The sequence below is a fragment of the Anser anser genome, assembly GCF_964211835.1.
Source record: "Anser anser genome assembly, chromosome: 3".
In the NCBI taxonomy this organism is placed as follows: Eukaryota; Metazoa; Chordata; class Aves; order Anseriformes; family Anatidae; genus Anser; species Anser anser.
Window position 1 is genome coordinate 98699628 of NC_139722.1, and position 20550 is coordinate 98720177.

Consider the following 20550-nt stretch of genomic DNA (forward strand, 5'->3'; position numbering starts at 1 on the left):
CATGAACTTAATCTCCTTTTATGACAAGGTCACCCACCTGGTTGACTAAGGGAAGCCAGTTGTGATCTTTTTGGATTTCAGTAAAGCTTTTGATACTGTTTCTTCACAGTAGCCTTCTGGACAAAATGTCCACCATACAGCTAGATAAACACATAATACAATGGGTGAACAACTAGCTGATGGTTTTGGCTCGATAGGTTACATCAGGCTGGTGACCAGTCACTAGTGGAGTACTGCAGGGTTCCATTTTAGGACCAGTTCCCTTCCATGTTTTCACAAATGACTTGGATGTAGGACTTGAAGGTATACTAAGTAAGTTTGTGGACAACACTAAATTGGGAGAAGCTGTTGACTCCCTTGAGGGTAGAGAAGCCTGGCAGAGAGATCTTGACAAATTAGAGAGCTAGGCAATCACCAACAATATGAAGTTTAACAAGGGCACATGCTAGATTCTGCACCTGGGACTAGACAACCCTGGCTGTACATACAGACTGGAGGACAGGAGGCTGGGGAGCAGCTCTGTGGAAAGGGATCTGGGGTTCTGGTTGACAGCAAGTTGACTGAGTCAGCAGTGTGCCCTGGCAGCCAAAAGGGCCAACCGTATCCTGGGATGCATCAAGCATGGCATGATTTAAAAAAAAAAAAAAAGTGGAACTTTTTTAAAAAAAGTGCAATTAACTCACAAATAAAAGCGAGCAAATAAGAAATCTCAGTTTAAAACTAGTTTATGGTTACTAAAGGTCCTATTTATGGTTATGGGTGTGTGGCTTTTTAGGTTTTGGTTTGGTTGTTGTTGTTGTTGTTTAATCTGAGAATTGTGTTGTTTTTGTGTAGTGTTGCCAGTCTCCTATATTGCAAAACAGTGGTCTCGTCCTTTCAGGATCTGCCTGTACCTGGGATTTTTCAGGCTATACTATGGCTTGTCAATCTGCACTAGAACTTAAACAACTTAGAAGGTCCATAAACTTGGTACAAACATGTCTGTATTGTGTTATTAAAGGGCTTGGATGTTTTCCCGTGAACCAAACACTTCAGAGCAATCATTTTAAAACTCATTGCATGTGACAACTCGTCAACTTTTTCACAGCCTATTTGTGCCCAAAAACACCGCTTTAAATTTCCTGATTTCAAAACACGCCAGCGACTTAAAGTGACCTTTCTAGAAAGATTGCGTCAAAAGGACGGTGTAATCGCACGCTGCTTTTTTGTCGCCGTCCCCTCCCCCCTCCGCACTTTTTTTTTTTTTTCCTTTTTTATTTTTAAATTTTCTCTCTTCGTTTAAAGGGCGACCCTGCGTTTCACTGCGGCTCGGCCCCGGGCACGCCGGATAGCGAGGGCTCCCGCTCTGGCCGCCTTCGCCCCTTTGTGTTTACGGGGAGGCGGCGGAGCCGCGCGGCGCAGGCGGCCTGAGGCGGGCCCGCTCTGCCCCTCACCCCCCTCCCGTCAGCAGCCCGCCGTGAGGGGGCGGTGCTCCCCGCGCGGCAGCGGCGCCGCGCTCACCTCCCTCCCTCCCTCCCCGCCGGGCGCACCGCGCCATCGCGCGGCAGCCAATGGCGAGGGGCCCCCCGCGATTCAAACCGCGCGTCCCGGCCAATCGGCGCGCTTGGCGCCGGGAAGGGGGCGTGGCCGGAGGCCGGACCGTTGCGCGGCCCTAACCGTCGTTACCGCGGCTGAGGAGCGCCGCGCTCGGGGCCCGGTCGCGCTGCTCCGCGGAGGCACGTCCCGTCCCGGCACGTCCCGTCCCGCCCGGCCCGCTGCGGGCGGCCGCCAGGTAAGGGCTCGGCGGCGCGGCGCGGGGCGGGGCACAGCCCCTCGGCGGCCTTCCCGAGGGCAGCGCTCCGGCCAATCGCCGCCGCCGCCTCTCTGCGCCGGCGTGGGGCCGCGGCCGCGGGGAGGCCTCGCGGGCCCGGCTCCGCCGCCCTGCTCCGCCGCGGGCCCGGGCAGCGCTCCCCGCTACGTCCGTGCCGCCGGAGCGCCTCTCGGCTCCGGGGGCGGCGCGGCGGAAGGTCGCGGCCTCCCCTCCCTCATGGGGGGGGCGCCGAGGGGCGGCCTGGCGCGGCGCGGCCCCTCCCTTCCCCCGCGGCGGAGGCCCCGCGCCAGGCCCGGGCTCGCGGTGCGGGCGGGGCCGCCCAGCGGGGCCTGGGGGCCGGGCCTCCGCCGCCTCCGGCATGTGGGCGCCTTCCTGTCAACAGCGCGCCGCCGGGGCATGCACCCCGCCGCGGTGGTTCGCGGCCGCCCCTGGGCGCTTGGGGTTCAGGCGCTTTCCCTCTCCGCTGTCAGCGTCGGCGGGGAAAAGCACGGCCCTGAGACCGGGTTTCCCTGCCCAGGGCTGGCTTTGTGGGAATTGACTGGTTTTTAGCCGTTCAATCTTTGTCGAGTTCAGCAGCGACTTTCCCTCTTCTGACATACACGATGTTATCCACCAGTGTTGGGGTGTCACAATTAATACATAGAATCACTGGCTACATACGAACTTTCCACAGCTCTTCCAAGAGGGAACCCCTCTATTATTTTCTTTTTTAATTTCTCAAAACACAGCACCTGGTGTGGTGTGATCTTCTAGGGACTACAAGCTCTTACAACAAGTCTTTTTCTTCTGGACTGAAATACCTTTCTACATATCTAGTGGGAGGGCCATTAAGAAAGACCAGAAATAGATTCATGGGGCAGTATGTTTCTCTAACTGTTTAGTTCATGGTTCAGTCAGTAGTTATTTTCTTCTTGACCAAATTTAGGTTCCAGACATTTCTGAATTAATTGGCTTGGCAGAGGGATACAAAATCCTTTTGAGCCATTTCCTTAGATCCCGAGTTCCTTAAGGAAGTTCATAATTATTCAAAAGAAAAAACACAAAAAACACTAATTTCATCCTAGGAGTAATTGAGGCTACCCATGGTCAGGTATCTATACAGTGCAGCATTTGCTGTATGAAATAATTTGTCTCTGGAGGTAACTTCGATATATGTATATATTGAAGCCCTTTGAGTTAAATAAAAGGTTTGCATAGGACCACAGTGAACAGTAGGCTGATGCCTTCTGATACAGTGAAAATTATCAGGAACATGTGTTGAGCTTGAAAGAGTGCTAAATTCAAAATTAATTAGTAAAATGAGAGATTTTTTTTGTTGTTTTGTTTTTAAGGCATCCTATCTTTTTTTTTTATGCCAGTAGTGATTTTTATTATCTGAACAGTTGAAGGCTTGCCAGTAATGATTTTTGTTATCTGAGGAGATGAAAGCTGCCTTTAAATGATGTAGGTTTTTGAAGTGGGATATGTGGAATGAGGATTGCAAAACTCCCTCGCAGAGGGTGCACTGGTGCAGGAGGTGGTAATTTTTGACAGGGTAACAGGTAATACTTTTTTTTTTTTTTTAGTGTTTAAGGTTTGGCATCATTATGAAGCTTTAATACTTAAAGAAAAAAATGGAAGAAACAAACTTTCCATTATTAATACTCTTTGTTACTTTCAAATCAGAAAAAAGTCTTTACTTAGATTTACTTATTAATCTGGAATCTTGTATCACTGCTCTCTACCTCAGGCTGAATAACAACATTTTTTTCAGATTCTTCTGCTTCAGCCACATTTCCTAACTTCTCAAAGCCAACTTCAGCTCCATTTGAGTGCAAGGTTGGAGGAGGAAAAGGTCTTACTGCCTTGTAAAAAGAATTAAGATTTCCTTTTCTTCAGTCTGTCTACTAAAACACTGAGCTTTGAAGTTTGGCAGAGAGTTGTATTTTGTTATCCCTATAAAAATGTATCTAATTGTTTAAGTGATCGATAAAAATTTTTAAGAACCAATTTTAAGTATAAATTTTAAGGCATAGATCAGGTTAGGACGTCTGGTGAAATCCATGCCTGGATTTGGTATACAGGACTAGAACTTCGATTATGTTTGGAAGAGGAGGAGGAAGCTGTAACTGTGAAAAAGACTGGGGGGAGAGCAGTAGTAGACACAAATCTCTTAGAGAGAGAATTGGCTTTTGGCTAAGAGAACTGGACACAGAAGCAGATGTGATGTTGAGATCAAATCTTGAGCCCAAAGGTGGTGATGAGGAACTGCAACCACTTCAATGAACAAGGGCAGAAAAGGCAGTAAAACCCCAGGGAATTAAACGGGAGCAGGGAGAGAATGAAAAGAATTTGAAATGAAAGTAGAGAAATTGTTTCATGAAGTGGTAAGAAACAAGGGTATGCAGTTTGAGGGGGTTAAACTCTCTGGAAAGAGACAGGGTTGAATGAATTGAAATTCAGGAAGAGAAAGAAAGTAACAAGAGACTGTGGCAAGAAACTGTTGGTAGAAATCAGATGAGCTGGGAGAGCAGGTGCCTACAAACATGGAGTAGACCTCTTAAGTTTGTGGAGGTGCCAATTTTACTAATTGGCAAGTAGCAGTGAAATTAACTGATAAAACTTACTGTCTTAACTTCTTGAAATATCATACAGCAAAGGGGATGGTCAGCTATTTCTGTTCTGAAGCAATTCACGGTATTAGCAAGAAATGAGGCAATTTTGCTGAGTCTTTGTTTTCTTCTTTCTGACTTGGAGACCTACACAGGTATAAAATGTACCTACAGCAGCAGTGTCAGGCAGTGCCAAAATTAAAGCTGATTGAACAGCCTTCTTTAGCTCTGTCCCCCAGAGTGTTATGATGGTTTGCCAAAGAACCTGATTTTTTGCTGCAGGTTAGTTAATGTGTAATGAATGAGTATCTAGTTCAATATTTGTTTTCCAAATGTTTTGTGGGGCTTCACATAGCAAACAAGATTTAAAAAATGCTTTGAAACAGAAATTTTTGCTGATTTTTTTTTCCTATTTCAAGCTGCAAAGTTCATTATACACACGGTGATAGCATGTAAGCTTGTGTGTATTTTACCCTAGATTTGTAAGATACCCTCACTCTGTATGTTGAGACCTGAGTCAGAATTTCAAGTAATAAGAATATCTGTTAGTATAGTTACTTATTTTTAGATGGCAACAGCTTAATATCAGGAACTTTTCAAAGTATTTCACAGGGCTTTAGATTTAAAAGCATGATTTCAAGTTACAGTTTTCTCAGTACCCCAGCATAGGGGACCAAGGGTGGTAGTCAGTTAAGCCATATTCTGCTAAAATCAAGTAAAAACCTTATGGTGCAGACAGGGATGAAATAGGTGGAAAAGAGAAAATATTCAATCCAGGTAGGAGCCAGAATTCTGGTGTTCCCTAGCTTTTGAATGTTTGGCTTAACAAATTGAAGGGCATAAGTAATGTGGCTAATCACAGAATCATAAAATGGTTTGGGTTGGAAGGTCCCCATAAAGATCCTCTAATTCCAACCCCGCTCTGTGGGTGGGGATACTTTCCACTGGACCAGATTGTCCAAAGCCCCAGCGAACCAGCCTTGAAAACTTCCAGGGACAGGGCATCCACAACTTCTCTGGACAACCTGGGCAAGTAATGTGTATGGAATAGACTGGGAACATGTTATTTTCGCATTTAGGGATGAATGCATATGTAATTCTTTAGAACCACAGAAAAAGAGGGTTAGAGGACATTTAGATGTCATCTCATTTACTTTTTTTTCCCCCCTCTAGATAGAACCAGCTACATATATGTACTGGGTCAAATATATAGCCTGCTTTTGATGGAGATGATACAGAAGAATTATCTAGATGTACTATTAATGCATTTGGAACATTTTTTGTAGCATCTAACTACAGTCTTTGCTCTATTTTAAACCTATTTCTTCTGTCTAGTATTTGGGAAATGCATCACTTTTTTTAATCAGGAAGATTTTGCATGTTTAAGGTGAAGAGTTGTTTACTTTAAAGCTTCTCTGTTCCAGCCTAAATGATGAGGAGAGACAGTAGGGGAAAAAATAAGCCTAATATTTAGACGTTATAACTATTAACTTACTTATTTTCTAGGAATTGCATTTGGAAAATGCCGAACCGGAGGTTTGCCGATGGCGAGGTGGTGATGGGTCGTTGGCCAGGAAGTGTCCTGTATTATGAAGTACAAGTGACTAATTACGATGATGTTACTCATCTTTATACTGTTAAGTACAAAGATGGGACTGAACTTGCTTTGAAAGAAAGTGATATAAAGGTGAGTATGCCTTCATAGAAATAACGGTATTTCTAATGGAAGATTATACTGATTTTTGTGATGTAGATAAGAATACAACTTACAATTGGATAGTCGTTTTGCAAATTTTTGTTAACTGTCTCCAAGGAATTGGTGCTAAAGAATAGTTCTTTATTATGGGACATCTCAAGTTCAGCATACTGTCCATGTTTTTAAAGAAGCATGATTATTTTCTTTATGTTGTAAAAGCAGTGACACCTTTGGGGTGAAAAGATGTCTGGTCCTTCAGGAACTCTATAATAGAGTGATTGTTTATAAAAATTGTTTGGCGGTATCTTAGAAAGCCAATAATTAGAGGCTTGATATTAATTTATGTGAACTATACTTTAACCTTATAGTGGCAGTGTATGTGAGTGACTGGCTTCTTGTTGGACAAAATATTTCAGGCTTGAGCTAGAAGTTGTTCATTGCTTTGAGACTTTCTAACTTGTTTACTTTGTTTGCAGGTTAGCAAACTCTAACTGAGAAAGTACCTTCCTTTGTCGTAAAGCATTTGTGCCATATGAAAGTTGTATTGTGTAAATGTTATATGGGAAAATCAGAATTGCAGACTCCACTGAGAAATTCAAATGTATACTTGTGGGGAAAACTTTATGGAATCAGTTTTCATATCTAATTTAATGATTTTTAGCTGACTTAATTTTTTTTACATTTGAGTTGTGTTGCATTATGCAGATCATTGCATCTTGACATGGCAAATGTATTAATAAAGCCAAGGAAATGAAATGGTAGCCTTAATAGAAGTCATATACAAAAGCTTAGGTGGATAGTAGGCTTATGAGTTTGGTGCTCACATTTATAGATTATGTCCTGATTTCTGTAGCTTTGACAGGAATTGTCAGCAGTTGGACTTGGGACAGGATTATTTAGGTATTACCAGCAAAATGAGTGTGCTGTAATTACTCTTTCTTAACACCCTTGTACAGTATCAACTAAAAAACTAAAAAGGCAGTTCTGTAAAACTATATGCCAGAGTCGTCATCACAAAAAATAATGCTTCTAAAGCTATTCTTTGGAATGTCTAAGACAAGATTTTGCTTTCTTCCACTCTTTCTGTTAGTCCCAATCATCGTTCAAGCACAGGAAAAGCCAGTCTTCTTCAAGTTCTCCTTCCAGAAGAAGTACTAGCAGATCTCGATCTAGATCTCCCGGTCGGCCAGCAAAAGGCAGACGTCGTTCTTCTTCTCAAAGCAGAGAACATAAAGATGACAAAAAGAAAATTATTCAGGAAACCAATTTAGCCCTACTGGTATTGTTTTGCTTGCTTGTTTGTTCTTGGTTGCAGCGTCACTTTTTTTTCCCCAAAACGTATTTTTATGTTTACTGGGTTTATTACTGTAAGAGTCAGGTGTACTTCATGTTTCCTGAGCAACATAATTAGCTGCAAAAATGTATCATAGAAATGCCTTACTACTTAAAAAATAGGCTTTCTAGCTTGCCAAGTTGTGAAGAAATCATTGAAATGTTCTGTGTGAGTTTGGTGGAACTGTAAACAGTGTTTCTTCTGCCCCATGTACTCTTAAGATGTCTTCACGTGAATACTTGTCTGAGATGCAGTCCCTAGAACAGGAAATTACCTTTGCTATTTGCTATTGAAAATAGATCTTAATTTTAGTTGGGCTTAAACTAAACCAAACCACTTTAAATTAAACAGACCATGTGTTCATTTTAAGTGGCTTGTAGCCAGCGGTTACACTTCACTTTGGACAAAAAGATTAAAATATCGTCGTTCTTCTGGCTTTTAATTGAGAAGTAGGATTAATCTGTTGTGTTTTTTTTTAATGACTGGAATGACCTGGTCCTTTTCTACAAAGCTTACGTTAAAATAAAACAAAGCAATGAGTTGTCTTCCCACAGTTGTATAGACTAGAGTGTTTTTGGAAGAGAATTTCTCAGAAGGTTGTATAATAGAAAACCAAATTTTCACACTCCTGCATAGCACTGCCATTTACAGGACTCTGAAATTTCCTCAGTTTTAATAATATTACTAAATATGCATGTATTTTGTACTTGGCACTTCCTACTGATGAGTTAAAAATAGAATAGAGTTTCCAAGTTATCTCTTAATTCCACTCTTAATTAAAAAAAAAAAAAAAGCATAGCAACCTTTTCCTTTTTTCTAAATGGCTTTTCTTCCCTTCTTTGTGAGCTGAAACTGTCTGCTTAGGATGTTGAACCTGCTTGTTTTCATGTGGAGAAAACCAGAGCAGTTTCAGTTGAAACAAACTAGATCCTTAGTGTCCTTAATTGTTCATTTTATACTTAATGGAGATAAAATTTTCAGAAAGCTAAAACTATATTTCTTTTAACCAGAAACCAAGTGAGAACAACACCAGAAGGTACAATGGTGAACCTGACAGCACAGAGAGAAATGACACATCCAGCAAAATCTTGGAGGTACAACTGCAGAGAACGTTGTTTTATGTTTTAATGTTTGTCCGTAGAAAGTGAATTTTTCAGTCAAATCAGTTCTTTATTCCTGATGGTTAGCTAATGCACAGAGCAGAATAACTAATGGTTAGACCAGAAGCAAAGAGGGTGGGAATGGATGACCCATACTGGAACTGCTGCTGAATATTTAATTGTGACTTACGTGATCGCAGTGATAGTGGGTTTAGCGGATTCTTCATTTAAAATGTATAAGTACTGTGTCGAAGTAGAATACATCGTATATTGTCGTGTTACAATGAATAATGTCCTGAGTAAAATAAGGTAAAATAACTAGATTTTTTTTAGTAAATTCTTTTCATTCATTATCAGCAAAAATTGAAACCAGACCTGGAAATAGAGCGTGTGCTTGATCAGTACAGCTTGCGTCCAAGAAAAGAAGAAAAGAAAAAAGAAGAGATATATTCAGAGAAAAAGGTTTTTGAGACAGTAAAAACTACTGAGAAAGTATCAGCAAAAACAAAAGAGCTGGAGTTTGGTGGAAGATTTGGTATGTGTGCAAATTTTAGTAATAGTTGAACTTTACATTTTTTAGTTATTGACCATACTGTCCTATGAAGGACTGTTTTTCCTGTTTCTGGGCCCTAGTTGCAGACTCCAGAATCATATGACAGTGCTTCAGTGACAGTCTAGGGTGATGCTGGTAAAAGTCAAAGAAATGCTGTAACGTATGGTTCTCTTGTGAAATGTTGTGGAGATCTTGATCCTGCCCCTGCACAGCGAGATTTGAATGTTTTATAAATCTTATCTGGAAGTAACTAGCAAAGTTTTTTACATTTTTAAAGCTAAATGCTCCAAACCTGAGTTTGATTCTTGATTCTTTATACTTTTGTTGTTGTTGTTTTGACAGTTTTAAAGGGATGTAATGAATGCAATCCTTTGGTTTGGTTATATGACCCCCCTGTGGGAGTGAGAGGAATGTCTCTGTATCCTATTATGTGATTGAGGGATTGCTGCTGTCTTGTTGCAGGGATAGATAATGATTTCTTCTTTGCTACTGATGTTAGTATCAAGCTTTATTAGTGGGATTGAAAGTAGTTTTTTTTTTTAATTTTCCCATGCTTATCTTCTAATATTGCGTGATGTCTGTTTACAGGGACCTTCATGCTGATATTTTTCCTACCTGCTACTGTATTCTACTTGCTGTTGATGTGTGAACAAGATGACCCCAGCCTTATGAACTTCCCTCCTCCTATGCCAGCACTTGAAAGTCTCTGGGAAGCTAGGGTGTTTGGTGTCTTTCTTCTGTGGTTTTTCCTTCAAGCTCTGTTCTACTTGCTGCCAATTGGAAAGGTAAGCTATTCAGTAGCAACTGCACCTTTATGGATAGTTGGTTTGTGAGTTAGGCTGAAAGATGAAGCATGTGCATAATGCAGTGATTTCTGAAAGCAAATTAATTTCTTTTTCGTATTAAGCTGACAGATAGCTACTGCTGATTTCTGTAAGCTTAAAAGAACACAGTTTGTTAAGAATTTAATGGCTGTGCATTTCATAGTTCTGTAGTGGAAGAGGCAGAAAGCATTACATAGCAATTCAAAGCATGGATAAAATTTTCGTAGCAGAATTCTAGAAGAATTCCAGGTATCTGACTTTTAAACCTGAAGACTGTTTGATACCCAGTTTCAGTTACTGATACCCAGTAGAAAAGAACTTCCCAGAAATTAAGATTACTTTCTAAAGCATGGAGGATCGTATTAACTATTCTAGCCATATTAATCAGGTAAATGGTCTATTACAGTCTTCTTGTGACTTGAGGGATATTGCCAGGTTCTGAAAGAATACTAGAATAAATAGATCAGTCTGTTGAATTGTTCTGTTGGTACACCTGTTTGAAATGAGTGGAGCTGTTGTTCTGTTTTCTTGATGCTAGGAATAAGATTTTTATTTTTTTTATTTAATTTGAAACTGTTACCCTTTTTCTTTTGATATCCAAAGTGTGCTTTTAAAAACAGTGCATGGTCTTCAGATTTGAATACGTCCAGCCAGTTAATTTGATTTGTGGTGGTGATGATGGAGATGTCCATGATTGTCCTTCCCTTTCCAGTGCTCTCAAAGTATTTTGTTGAAACATTAGTATTTTGTCCTTCCTAGGTTGTGGAAGGCCTACCTCTTTCAAATGGAACAAAACTGCAGTACAGGATAAATGGTAAGATGTGGTAATTGCTCATTCTGAAATTTGAACCCCCTACCTGATTTGTAGTGCTCAGTACTGCAAATTAAAGATAACAAATGAAGAAAGATGCACTCTATAGTTAAACTAGATATCTGTTGTAAATGTATCGTGAAACGTGATGAGGCTTTTCTTGGAGCAGGAGGGTTAATAATGAAGGAATTAACTGCCACAATAGCAAGGCATTAGATGATACAGGGCATCTGGTTTACCATCCAGTTGTGGTTGGTGACACTTGTTGTATTCATCACGTAAATGCTAAACAGGCAGTTGCCTATCGGATTTTTAGTAATGCTCGTGTAACAAGGACTGTTACTCCAAAGGAGATGTTCAGGAGTGACCTGAAGAGATGTTATCCCATGTGTCTTAGATCATCTTTTTGGATGTCTCTGATTTACAGGCTAGTAAAAAGTATGTTGTAGTTGATTTAGGATGTTCTTCTTGCCTGTCAAAGAACAGTTCTGAGTCTTTATTCAGCTATGATTTCACTTCCTATTTTTCAGGCAAGTTTCTCGCCTAAGTTTAGAGTATGGTTTAACACCCTTGAGCAGTCCTGCTTTTCCTGGCTTAAAGAGAAAAGTGTAGTTTGATGCCTCACCAGGTGTTCCAGACCACCTATTTGATCGACAGTCAGTTCAAAGACACTGCCTGTTGGTAAAGGAATTAAAACATTACATTAATAAGTTCAGTGGTGTTTTGTCATAATCTTGTAAGATGCACCATTTTTAAGTCTCGTTTTAAGATGGAACAGGGCTACAAACCACAGAAGCAGGAATAAATTACAACCTGAAGAAGTGGGTTATTTAGGCTGCCTCAAAACTTTAGTGTGTTTTTTTTGACTTCTGTTTATAGTAGGGATATAGTCCTGCCTTTTTTTTTTTTTCTCCACTTCATAGTATAGAAGCTACTTGATTTGGATGGTTCCAAAAATCTTCTTGCTACTTCAAACGCTAATTCTCAAAGCAACTTTGAAAGCCTCCTTGAGGAAAGGAAGATGACTAGGGACAGGACAAGACACAGTGGTCACAAACTGAAACATGGGGTGTTTCATTTGAACATCAGGAAGTACTTCTTTACTGCGAGGGTGACTGAGCACTGACACAGGTTTTCCAGAGAGGTGGTAGAATCTATGCTTGGGCATAATCAGAAGTTATCTGAATATCATCCTGGGCAACCTGCTCTGTATGGCCCTGCTCGAGCAGCAGGTGGGTTGGACAAGTTGCCCTTGGAGGGCCCTTCCAACTGCAGCCATTCTATTATTCTGTAAGAGTGTCCTTAGGCAGTACTTATGGGATTGCTTTGTACAGCCGTTTCCTTACATTTGGACATTATTCTACTACTGCCCATGATTTTATATTCTCAAAGTACAAATTGTGTTCAATTTTTGACTTGACAGTTACTTTAATACTTTAATTACTGTATCAAGGCATGTATGAAGATAAATACTTGAAGAAAAAGTGGTTTTTTTGAGCTGTCCCAAAGATAAGATTTTTGTGACCTGCTGTCATTACCCAGTAGTAGAGGCACTGTCCATTGTTACACTAGAATTTGAAGTTGTATCCTATGTTGTAAAAATTAAGGAGTGCTCAAAGTGTTCCTGCCTTTTTGATAAAGAGCACAGGGAATTTCAGGACACAGAATATCTACACTGCTGTGCCCCAGAAGGAGCATGGGCTATGTAATACATTATTGGAATATAGGTAAACACTTAAATCTTGGAAGTAAATATGCAGACAGGCTGGACTGGGTAGATTCTACTAAGAATGACTTAACTTTTTTGTTTTTTTTTTAATCTTCACTAAAATGGTTTTCTTCTACATCCTTTAGGGTTTTATGCTTTTGTTTTGACTGCTGCAATTATTGGAATATTATTATATTTTCAATTCGAACTTCATTATTTGTACGAACACTTCCTGCAGTTTGCAGTATCAGCTGCAGTTTTTTCTATGGGATTGAGCATTTATCTGTATATCCGGTCCTTGAAAGCACCTGAGGAAGACCTAGCACCAGGTGGAAATTCTGGTGAGTTAATATTTTGGATAATTTCCTTACAGTTATTTGCTACAGTTTCATATTTATGAATTAAAGGTTAGATTTAAGGCAGGTAGTACTGACTCTTGCTTTCTCCAAATGCAGTGTTAATGTTGCAAGTTGGCATTTTTGTTCACACACAGGTACTGTAAAACACTTAAAATTTTTTGTTGGATTATCTTGCGCAGGTTATTGGTGTGGGTAAACCCCAGCAAGCAGCTAACTACCACGCATTCACTTGCTCACTCTCCCCATTTGGGTGGGGGAGAGAATCAGAAGGGCAACCTCTGGCAAGTCCCCCATACTTCCCCCACACACCTTTTTCCTTTTTTTTTTTTTCTGAACATGATGATCCATTATATGGTATATTGCTTTGGTCAATTTGGGTCACCTGTCCCCAGCTTTGTTCCCTCCCAGCCTCTTCTCTGCACCCAACCTGTGTGCTGGGAGGGGCAGAGTGGAAAAAATAAAGAAAACCTAGATGCTGTATTAGCATAATTCAACAATAGCTAAAATGTGTTATCAACATTGTTTTGGTCACAAATCCAAAACTTGGCACCATGGAAGTTACTTTAAAGACAATTAATTATATCCCAGCCAAAACTGGTACACTGTATCGGCCCAGACTGGTACACTTACTCAAATGTCTTGGCTGGTCTAGTCCTGTACGTATGAGAGAAGAGTTTTGGTTTTGTTTTTTAATTTTTCTGTATTTGTCAAGAGGCTTATCTAGTTATCTTCATAGTACCCCAGTTGGTGGGACTTTTCCAGAAACAACTGGGATGGAAGGAAAAACTGAAAAGACATTTCAGTTAAGACATTCTGGCAGTGGGAAGTCAGGTACAGAACTAGAAATAACAGTGCATTTCAAAGATAACTTTTGTTTTGCTGCACACTTGTAACTACTTAGTTAAACTGAGTTTTTAAATGACAGTTTTGAGTCAGTCATCAAGCTGCCTATCTGGGAATTGCCAATTATATGTATATGTCTTTGTAGGACAATGGATAGTCTGAAGAAGTCAATTAGCGTTAAACAAACTGCTTATAAAAATAGTGGTAGTGTGACATAGGGAATTTACAGACAGAACATTTAATGTGTTAAAATGAAATATTCATACATCTTCGGTTGTTTTGTCACTGCAACATAGATGCATGTGAAAGGAAATACTGCAATGATGATATTTTTTTTTCTTTTTAAAAATGCAGTTCTAATCTGTAAGTGGCACAGTAGAAACCTGTAGCTGTTCTGCACGGTGGTTGTTACTAGTTAACTCAGTGCAGGGTGTCTAGAAGTTAAGGTAATATTTTCCTTGTCCATCTCTTGATACACATGTTGTTGTCATGGCTAAAGAAATTCTTGTTCGCAGAGAAGAGTAAAGAAGTAGGAGGAAAAGTAGAATAACTTAGCATTAAGATCATCATGGATGATTTCCAGGATAAGGCTGAAAAAAAGGAATAAAGTCAAAGAGAGATAAGACTACAGTAACTTCTGAAGTGTTTAGCCCTTCTAATAAATAAGATACCTGGGCCTCTTAAAATACAAACCATTGCTTCATACTTTGCATATACTCTCAAATATTTTTTGCCAAAATATTGCTTTTTTATTTATAATGACAGTCCTTTAGTATAGAGTAGCAAGTGCCTTATAGGAAACATAGTGATGGATAAAAGGACTGATATTTCTAACAAGGAGCGTGTCTCATCTGCAGGGTATTTTGTTTATGACTTCTTTACTGGACATGAATTGAACCCTCGTATTGGCAGTTTTGACCTCAAATACTTCTGTGAGTTGCGTCCAGGATTAATTGGCTGGGTGAGTCAGTAATCAGAGCTACTTTATGACTTTTTTTCATGATAGGTGCTAAGAATACAATATTTACTTAAAAATACTTAAATACTTAAACTTAAAAATACTTAAAAATACAGGAAAAATACTTATATGGTTTTATGTTGGTAAATCTGTAATGACCATTTTTATTTACTTTAGGACAACTCCTATGCTTCTTTGCTTTGTGAAAAATGAAAACTTCTTTTTAAAGTACTCATATGCTGAGGCTACTGCTTCACAAAAGTGGTTAGTTACAAATTGTTGTCTCTGAACAGATTTTTTTATTTTTTTATGCTTAAGTATCAGTCAAAACCATCTATATTAAAATGTACTATGGTATAATAGAAAAAAAACACTGGATTTTACAAGGAAAACTTGTAATAAAATATATTTTTTAACTAGGTTGTTATAAACTTGGTGATGCTCTTGGCTGAGATGAAGATACATAATCAGAGTATGCCATCTTTGTCAATGATACTTGTGAACAGCTTTCAGCTTCTTTATGTGGTAGATGCTCTTTGGAATGAGGTAAACAAATCTTCAACCCTGTATTAAACTGATACTGTTTCTATTTACAGTGTTTATATAACGAGGCTTTGTGAATTCTAAATTCCATCCTCCATGTTTCTAGGAAGCTGTTTTGACTACAATGGATATTACCCATGATGGATTTGGATTCATGCTAGCATTTGGAGATTTGGTATGGGTTCCATTTGTCTACAGTCTGCAGGCCTTCTATTTAGTTGGACATCCTACTGCAATTTCTTGGCCTGTTGCTGCTGCAATTATTATTCTGAATGGTAAGTTATAGTAGATGTTATTGTTACTGATAGTGACGATGTAATACTGACTCTGATAATTTGAGTTGTAAGGTGGGGGAGCTTCAGCTAGGATGCAGTAATCATATTTTCTCCATTAAGCACAGTTGGAGGACACATGTTTGGCTACTATTTAAAACAAAGAATGTGATGTGATACTATACGAAGGATAAAGGAGAATCTGGACACCTCTTTTGTTCTGTCAAGAAACATTTTCAGATGGATGCAACCTAGACAGAGTTACAACTTAAAATGCATAGAATATAGTGTTGTAGTTGCCTTTTAAAATCAAATCTGGAAAAGTACTGCTTCCTATTGTGAGTGATTCTTCTAAAACAAAACAAAAAAAAAAAACACAACCCTGTTGGCCACAGTTTATTGAAGCTAGGGGAAAAGAGGTTCTGTTGTTTGTTTTGATAACTTGTATCTCCTTCCCTGATGCCCATAGGAACAGGTGTTACTTCCACTCGTCTCAGTGGAAATAATCTTCCAGCTGAGAACTTGAGAACTTTGAGAAAGGATCTCATGTCTTTAGGGGACCTTAGATTTGCACCAATGTGGCCATCTAGTTTGTTGTTTACCTTTTATTGAGGTAGTGAACTTGAAAGAAAAAGTTAATTGTGAGCTTGACAAAATTGAAACAGAAAGACAATGAAGGTATACATTTAATGTGTGTGATCCTCTTCAGATACAAACGTAAGCTAGATGCGAAAGTACAGTTCCTACAAAATCTTAAAAGTTGATCATTAACTTGTGAAAGCATACGGAACACAGTTTACCAGTAGCATTTCTGGCTTGTTAGAGCTCTGAGAACTGGAGAATGTCTTTTCCTCAGAGACGTAACTGATTTCAATGTAATAAGAGTGACAGAAGGCATGTGAATGTTTTTAAAGGTCAGGAAACAGAAAACACAGAACATGGAAAATAAATAATATTTATTTTCAGGTATTGGGTATTACATATTCCGTAGTGCAAATTCTCAGAAAAATAGTTTCCGAAGGAATCCAGCAGATCCCAAATTGGCCTGTAAGTGCATTTTTTTTTTTTATTTCTTCAATTGCTTTACTCTTTGGAATATTGATGTGCACATTTCAGTTGTTGTATTGACTACAATACTTTCTTCACAGATCTGAAATTTATACCCACTGCAACTGGAAAAGGGCTTCTTGTTACAGGTTGGTGGGGTTTTGTCCGTCACCCTAATTATCTTGGTGACATCATCATGGCATTAGCATGGTCCCTACCCTGTGGTAAGTTCCTAAAATGAAAGTGGATTTTAACTAAAATGCTTCTGTGTTTTGGCATCTGACTGGTTTTGAAATGCAAAGTGATAATTATTAGAGATGATAAAAGCTGGAATTAAATGAATGGCAAATTTCTGTTTTGCAAGGTTGATGTGACACCTATTTTCTCTTGAATCTTCTCTTTTATATCTTAATATAGATTTGACACTTAGTTCTGACACTTTGTCATTCAATAATGATGGGGCTTGTTTGCTAACAAATTCTTACTCCTTCATTTTAAGGCTACTAGCTGTGCTATCGTGTTTCCATAGAGGGTTTCTAAAAAGTTGCAAAGTTCATTCAAGTTAGAAAAATGGCTTTAGCCTCCTCGCTTGCCTGAAGGAGCTTCCCTTCAATAAAAACACAAAAAAGAGCGTGGCAGATATTCTGAGGCAGGACCTACTCTACCTCATGGCAGAGTCGAACTTTTGCAGGCTGTGGGACATAAGGAGTTACAAAAGAGTGGGTCTTTGACCAAGTGGTTAAGGCCTTGACCAGGAGCATCAGCAAGGACAGGCTGCTGGAGTTGAAGTGTACCTCCAGGGATTTTGGACTTTATTTGAAATTAGGCAATACTGATTAGCATATACACTTGCAGACTGTATCTTGGAAGAGGATTTCTACATGAAAATGATGGACTTGAGTCCTCTGTCAGTAACTGCATGGGGGGAGTGGGAGGGAAATTGAGTAGTGTGCTCTGAGCAAAGGTAGAGTTTACTATTTACCCCCAAAACAGAGAAATCCCTGGGGGCTCGTATGTGGCAGCCCAGCGCTGCAGAAGCTTAGCTATTTGTGTGTTTGATAGCTAAAGAACTTAAATATTGGACAGCTTTACAGACATTGAGAGTGAAGTTGGTTGATTTTGAGACTCTGAATTTTAAGGATTATTATTTTGGGGGTGGGGGGAGGGGAAGGGGAGTGTTCCCATTTACGTGTAAATTTCACAATATTTGTACTATCCTGCTGAATATTTGATACTCTACGAGTAAAAGATGCTTCAGTTCGTAATGGGTTTATGTCACCACATGTTAACAACTAAAATTTTTGGTATTTTTAATGTGTTAAAAATGATGTTTCTCACATTTTTGTCTGCAGGTTTTAATCACATTTTGCCATATTTCTATGTGATTTATTTCATCTGCTTGCTTGTTCATCGGGAAGCTCGTGATGAACATCATTGTAAGAAAAAGTATGGCTTGGCATGGGAAAGGTATTGTCAGCGTGTACCATACCGCATATTTCCTTACATTTACTAGAGCACTCCAGATACCTGTTTTGCAAATTACTTCTAAAGTTTCTTTGCAAATAAAAATATACCTCTTACCTTTGCACTTGGTCAATTTATTTAGGCTTTAAAAAAACAAAAGTGACCAAACAATGGAGTGCATCAACAAGTATTTGCAAGTAATCTTAAATACATGAGTTATGTGAACTGACTGTCTATGACCTCAGTTTAAAAGAAAAAAATTGTGAATTTTAAAAAGTCTTGGAGCCCTAATTTTTCAAGTTAAAATTTATTTAGAATCCTGAGTTTACACTTTTTTTATTACATTAATTAAGCACTGTGATGTAAAGTATATTATTTTCTTAATACAATAAATATGGAAGTTCCACCCAGTTAATTTTTTGGTGTTACTTGTACCATCTAACTTCAGATGTCTGACTTACTTGCCTGAACTGGAGGAGCAGGCAGTGCTATTTTTGGTCAGTGGAGCTACAGGTGGAAGATTCAGCCCCTGCAAGGGCCCACACCACTTGTGGTATTGCCTGTGGCCCCTGGCCTGGGGTTGGCACACTGCAGCTGGGTGGTTCCTCCCCCTTCTAGCTTTTCTGTTAGTGGGATTTTTGGTCAGGAAGGTTCAGATGCCCCCTTCTGACCAGTAGAAGGGATGAGTGGACAGAATGAGGAGGAGAGCACAAATACTTCCTCACCATTCTTAAGGCAACTTCAGCAGGGGCCGAGAGGGACTCTGAGCTGCCCCTGGCCCCCTCTAGAGGGACGCCACACTGCTGGCTCAGATTCCTGAAGGTAGATGATACAAGCGCTCACTTCAGCTGCAGATGGAGCTGAAGAAGTGAGTAGTGAATCCTAATCCTGCATCTAGAAACAAACACAGGGGTAGCAAAAGTTGCAATGATGCATATTTGACTGAAAAGAGTAAAATGACCACAGTTGGCTTATTCCGATCTTTGTAAAATATGTCTTAATGTACCATAGCATTTACTGAGTGTGTATAATAAAGCTTCCACGTTTTTGCTGTACAGTGTTTGGATTTGAAAATGTGATAACCTTTTTAGGAGCAGGAGACATTTTTTTTAACTAAATCCGTTTCTAGCAATTAAAAAAAGTTGATTTAATAAAGATTTTTGTAAATTAATGTATTAATTCTCAAAACAATTGAAGTGTTCATTTAAATATTTGTGTTGACAGATATGCTATGAAAATGTAGGAAGTGCTCCTCATTCCAAAGTTGTTTTTTTTTTGAATTTGGCATTGCTACCTCATATGTAGGTTTTGCCTTTTGTACTGTTGCAGATAGAGAAAATAGCTATTTTTTGCTACTGCTATTTAAAACATTTTTTACATGAGCCTGTGGTTTAACTTGACCACTTTCTAATATATTTTTGTATATATTTGACTTTTTAACTGATGTATGTGTTCTAGTCATTAGCTGTGTTCTTTGTCTAACTGGCTGTAAATCAGATGCCATTTCAGTATTTACTTAAGTAGAATAATTTTATATTTTACTGAAATAATCTTGTATTAATTAACTAGAACTACTATTCTGTCTTCACAACTGCTAACTTTTCACATACTTCATAAGCAAGGTTTATAGCACAAATTCTCTCTAAAAGCTTATCAGAATCTTAAATGTGTAGCAGAGAAGGAATTGCAGGTACATCTGCAGTTGCTTGTGGGAAGGTTACTAACAAATCAGAATGTTGCTATTTTTAATTATGGTCAGTTCTTTTGAAATGTTGATGTAATTGAAATTTAGCATGTGGAGTTTCTTTGTTTTTTAATTGAAAACCCTCTTTTTGTACACAGACATTTTTAATGGTAATTGTACATTTAAAGTGTATATAATGTAGCTTGCTGAGCTTGATTTTTTTTGAGTGTCTTCAGAAAATCTGTATTTTGATGTTGTAAGGAAAATGTTTTAGGATAAGTACTTTGCTTGCTGGAAAAAGAGCAGTGCCTGTAACAACACTGAAGAGCATTCATTCCTGTGAAGTAGCAGATGAAACTGGGATTTTTTTTATGATTGCTCAGTGGGTTAATGGGAAATGTAGCAATCATTTAACTGCACGAGCTTGCAGCTGGTGTTTTAAAAATACACTGAAGCTGGGGACAGTTTAACTCAGCCTGTGAACTCTGAGATGCTACTGCCATCCCAATTTTATCTGTTGCCATACAAGATTATTAAAATGTAATTCAGACTCCTTTTCTTTCAGAAACAGATCTTGATTGATGATAACTTCAGTTTTTTCATTTACATGCTGAGTTTTATGTGAACTTGATTTTGAAGTAATTGTTTTTAATACAAACAAGCCTATAAGCTAAAATAAAGCTCTTGCTTAAAATTTTGTAGTACATTTTTTTTGCTAGTTTATGGTGGTGTCTGATTTAAAAACTCACAATGGCAAACCCCTCTAGGCCCTTCACCGTCGTCACCCTCCTCTGGACACTCTCCAACAGTTTCATGTCCTTTTTGTACTGTGGTGCCCAGAACTGCACACAGTACTCGAGGTGAGGCCGCACCAGCGCAGAGTAGAGTGGGACAATCACTTCCCTCGACCGACTAGCGATGCCGTGCTTGATGCACCCCAGGATACGGTTGGCC

General features: G+C 39.2%; 1 protein-coding gene across 1 annotated transcript; it reads left to right on the top strand.

The window, feature by feature from the left end:
* The first annotated feature begins 1599 nt into the window (after positions 1-1599).
* LBR (lamin B receptor) lies at positions 1600-20290 on the top strand. Its single transcript, XM_083828503.1, has 14 exons — positions 1600-1771; positions 5908-6088; positions 7188-7376; positions 8441-8524; positions 8888-9065; positions 9672-9868; positions 10667-10721; positions 12573-12767; positions 14486-14589; positions 15007-15132; positions 15236-15404; positions 16368-16448; positions 16550-16672; positions 17801-20290. The coding sequence occupies exons 2-14, from the start codon at positions 5924-5926 to the stop codon at positions 17959-17961; spliced, it is 1827 nt and encodes a 608-aa protein (XP_083684629.1). The 5' UTR covers positions 1600-1771; positions 5908-5923; the 3' UTR covers positions 17962-20290.
* Positions 20291-20550: the final 260 nt, after the last annotated feature.